Source organism: Centruroides sculpturatus, unplaced genomic scaffold (genome assembly GCF_000671375.1).
Source record: "Centruroides sculpturatus isolate CEXI.00-Female unplaced genomic scaffold, Cexi_2.0 scaffold2912, whole genome shotgun sequence".
Classification (NCBI taxonomy): Eukaryota; Metazoa; Arthropoda; class Arachnida; order Scorpiones; family Buthidae; genus Centruroides; species Centruroides sculpturatus.
Genome location: NW_019387307.1, coordinates 8,110 through 12,914, shown reverse-complemented (window position 1 = coordinate 12,914; position 4,805 = coordinate 8,110). Strand labels below are relative to the sequence as shown.

General features: G+C 29.6%; 1 protein-coding gene across 1 annotated transcript; it reads right to left on the bottom strand.

Annotated features, from left to right (window-relative positions):
* Window positions 1-208: 208 nt before the first annotated feature.
* LOC111616351 lies at window positions 209-2,891 on the bottom strand. Its single transcript, XM_023357770.1, has 2 exons — window positions 2,723-2,891; window positions 209-2,652 (listed from the first exon to the last, which is right to left on the bottom strand). The coding sequence occupies exons 1-2, from the start codon at window positions 2,758-2,760 to the stop codon at window positions 1,569-1,571; spliced, it is 1,122 nt and encodes a 373-aa protein (XP_023213538.1). The 5' UTR covers window positions 2,761-2,891; the 3' UTR covers window positions 209-1,568.
* Window positions 2,892-4,805: the final 1,914 nt, after the last annotated feature.

Here is a 4,805-nt window from a genome sequence, read left to right as displayed (position 1 = left end):
TCTTTCTTAACTTTGTGGACTTTTCTACCAATTTTTACCTGTGTTAGAAGTGTTTTCTTCATTAGAAGTTTTCTTCAAAAGCAATTTTTTAAACTGTTACTCCTGTGGTGNTAATTTATATAGCTTTGTTCTTAAAATAAAATAAATTTAATTTAAAATTGTAATTAGAAAATTAATTTTGTGATCAGTATGTGTCAAACCACTACTACTTATAAATTATCACAAATTAAATTGTATGTTTTTAATCAATAGGTGTAAACACTAAACATATTCAAGTTAACAGCCTTAACAGCCTGCCAATTTACCTATTACATCTATAAAGCTAGAAATAAATCAAACTGATAGGAAAAATACTAATTCCTACAAGTTGTAATTAAAATAGCATTTTTATCTCACAATTTTCTGTATTGTTCTACAACTTTTTCACTTTTTGACTAATTACGTTTCATGTGTGTTATGTTATACTCTATGTTGAAGAGGAAAAGACGAACTCAAAAGAAATTTCGACTCTAGCATGATATCAAATATTTACATTCTATTCAATTAAAGGAATAAATAACACTGTGTAATTGTCTTCTGACACAATTACACAGTGTTGTTTCTTTACACAAAACAGAATAAAATTTTCAAAACATTATTTAATTGCTTGTCTTTGTACCTGAACATACCCATTCATAAAACACGCATGCAATAAACAAGCATCATTAAAATTGCCACAAAATAAAATACATTAATGTAAATTTTTAAATAATATGACAATAAAAATTCGTCGAAAAGTTCTGAATGGTCTTCAATGTCCCATTGTTTAGTATTAAAAATAAGTACAGTACCGCTATTAAAACTACCTAAGTGTAATCACGTAGTATTAAAGCTATACCTTATAAAGCTTTTGAATAGTTGAATTTTATGAAAATTGCTGCTGTAGAAATTCTGCAATAAACTCGTTCTAAACGCACTGTTCTTTTAACGGAAAATGTCAGTAACCAGGTAAGATTTCCAGACACATTCAATTAAAAAAATCAAATTTGAAGCCAATTAAATTTATGTAAAGTATCATAGATGAAAAGAATGGTAAAACATCACATTCTATACAACGAATACAAAAAACAATACTGTAAATAATAAAATTGAAACGTGGATATCGAATAGCTCGTACATTTAGACAAAAATTCTAGTTTTAACTCTTCTTATTTCTATCGTCATTAACATGAAGAAATAAAAGATAAATCCTGTATGATTGTAATTATATTTCTTTCTCGAACATCTACTGCGATAAAAAATGAAATCACGCACGTAATCATCGTTCAAATGCTGACAACTATAAACTTTCTTGATGAAGATATATTAGGAAATAATAAATTTTGAAATATAAACAACTTGACTAATGACAATTTACATATCAGAAAACAAATTACATTAATAAGCATTTTATATTTAAATTTTGTTTTCTGAAAACACAATAAATTCATTATTTCATTCATTGATACAGTAAGAAATAATCATATTCGAAGTAACTTTACATTATATTCTCGTTTAGATTTCGCGTTTTTTCAGTGAAAATTTTGACTTCAAAAATATAAATCAACCGAAAAGTAAATATTATTCACAAGGTTTCTGTCACAGGTTAAAAATTTGTCTTCAAATTTCCTGGCATCTGTTTCTTCGTCGCTCACAAAGTTACTCAGTTCAGCTGAAAACGTGAAATCGGGATGGACATTTTCAGCGCTGAAAAAGAAAGCAAATAAACGAATTGACCAATATTTTTTTAGATACAAAAATGTTTGCAGATATGCTACTCCGTCTTTATTGCAAACGGTGTCTAACGAAAACTGTCCGTAGTCCAAATCGTTAATATACCCGTATACGTGCATTGGAAAAGTTTCGCGAAGCTTCATTGGAAATCGAAGAGTCGTGACGTAACAATCTTCCCTTACAACTACTTCGCTGCTAAAATATATGTAATCTTTCATCTTTCTGTTTATGACAATAAAAGGATCTCCACGATTTATGTAATAGAACAAGCTAAAATAATTTATTTTGCTTCTTGTTTTTGTTTCTCGACTGAAGTAACTGGGATATAAAGAATAATTATTATACTTAAAAGCATGCCAGATATGACTCTTTTCTACTTCGTTTAACAAGTTCATTTTAAAAACAAAAGATTGTAATTCTTCTTCATTCATGGCAAGAAATCTGACTTTTCCAATAAATGGCTTTATAACATTTCTTATTACGTTTCTTTTCGATTCTTTATTCATCGAACGGAAGTTGTCTATACCCGATTGTCTTTTAACTAGTTCTTTGCTCCACTGATACACGGCTTGGAGTAAACGCAATTCACTGACAGATTCATATATCGGTCGAGATAGCAGTCTATCAATTGTTGCAAGTTTACAGCATATAAAGTCGACTGTTGTAAGTAGTGTTTCTCCGTGATAGTCAAAAGCTACCCAGCAATAATAAGTTACGACCAGATCACCGATGTCACGTGCAAAATCGTGGATTGCACAAACGGTATGCAGACTTATTTGCAGAATAATAAATGATCTGCATTTCTTTCTTAAATTCTCTAACTCGAATCTTAAACTCAGATGATACAGATCGAAAGCGTGTGTAATAGATGTCAATCCGGGATCGTCCGTTTGTACATAACTGTTTAAAAAATATAAATTATTATTTATGACAATGTATTGAAATTAAATGAATTTCGTGAAAAACTTACGTAACGAATTGTCTGATGATCTCGATTGGATAAGGCATAAACAGTACTTTCGAATTTTCGAAATATATAATATGACGTTCCAATTGCCTGTTCAAGACTTTATTTAACTGATCCTCTGTTATAATAATTTCTTCGTTTTCTTTGTTTTGGATTCGTATCTCACTCGAAGAAATCCTAAAACAACAGAAAAATATTTATTACTTTTGAACAAACATGTCTGTTGTACGTTAGTTGTAGGATTTTCGACAATGTTGTATGAACAATATATGCATGACTAATATTTTAAAAATAGATATTAAAGTTTTTTGTATTAGCTTATCCCGAAATACTTTTGTGTTCATAGAATAGAGATGTTTTTTTAAACAATACAGCGTTTCCTGGTACGATAGCTCTTAGGAAATAAAACTACATTATCGTGAAATTTTTTAAAGGAAATTTTTTGTATGCATTTTTTTAAAGAAAAGTCATCTTTATCATATAAACAAAGAAGTATTACGAAATATGCCTTTCAGTAGACTGATAAGGGGCGTACCCTGAAATAAAATCCTGTTAATAGAATATAGATATTTCTACATATTTTAAGGAAGACACTTTGTACGATAGGTCAGAGTTATTATTTGATTATCAATAGGTATTAATGCTAATATCAAAGTGACCTTTTGTTAATGTAAAGATTTTTGTGTATATGTACTCTTTTTTACGGAGTATTAACGGTTTTTTTGTTAACTAATTATATTAATGTATGTTCGATACTACATCTGTCACTTTCCGACTAGAATTAAGAAATAATTACAAGAGTAAAACTTGTCTGTATAACTTTCGTTATAGAAAATGTAAATATTCTAGATATCCTGTCAAATTGTTTTGTAATTTTCGACGAACATTAATTGATTTTTCTGTAACCTATCGTATTCTGAATCTATGTGTAAAGGTCATTGTATACTGTACTGTTATAACTAATAATGCTAGTCCCAAACTTCTATTTCCTGGAGTTTCCCATTATTTAATTATACAAACCTAAAGCTTGAAAGTAAAAAATCATTACGCTAACATAATATTAATCAATTAATAACATCCATTGTAAAAAGTGATTAAACAAGTTCGTTAATAGAGGAAGCTGTAGATTTTTTCTCGACCCGAAAACAACTGACAAAAATTTAATTTTACAAAGAATTAACAATTACATGTTACTTTTAGTAACAGATTACAAAATCTTTAAATCTTTATTTGATCAACACTTATTTCGTATGTTCTAAATGAACGGACATCGACGCCCCGTAATTAAGTAAAAATTAAGTTTTGTCTTCGTAGGTGTCACTCATTCACACAAAGCACAATTACAGGTTTACATTAGAAAGTGAAGTAAAAACAGAAAGCCTTTAACTGATAAGTTATCAGTTAAAAGCCCATCTTGCGCTTCGAGTCGCATTGCTCGTGGCTATTTTATGCCAGCAGTCATCACGTGGATCCTTTTCGCTTACAAAGAAAAGGAGTGTATAACGTAACACTGTCGTACCTATATATTCATTCCAAACAAGATTTCTCTCGCTTTGTAGACCGATAAATAATAAACAGGTCGAATAAGTGAATTCCTCTGTAATGTTATTCGGTACTTTCATGTGAAACTTGTAATCATTGAACAAATAACGTTTATAAATTTCTGCTATAACACGTTTTAGATCTTTTCTTTTAAAATGTTTCCATCTTAATATGAATAACTAGCTGTTACCCGCGACTTCGTCCGCGGAGGTTTTGCAAGCAAACCCCATTACATTCAATATTTCAATAACCATAGTAATTGTTATATAACACCTACCGCTGAAGAGAATTGCCGAGAATCAAACGAACTATTTTCAATTTGATCAATTTTCTGGAACGTTTACAATCGTTCTATAATCGAACCAATACGCAATAACAAATTCGAATTTAAAACGGTTCGAACATTTTTAAAATCGAAATGGATAAAAATATTTATAACAATGTCTGAAATGTTATTAATTTAATACACCTAAGTACTCGATGAAAACTATATTCTCTCCCTCACCCCCCGCGGGGAAATTTCTAAAAATCCCTTCTTAGTGTA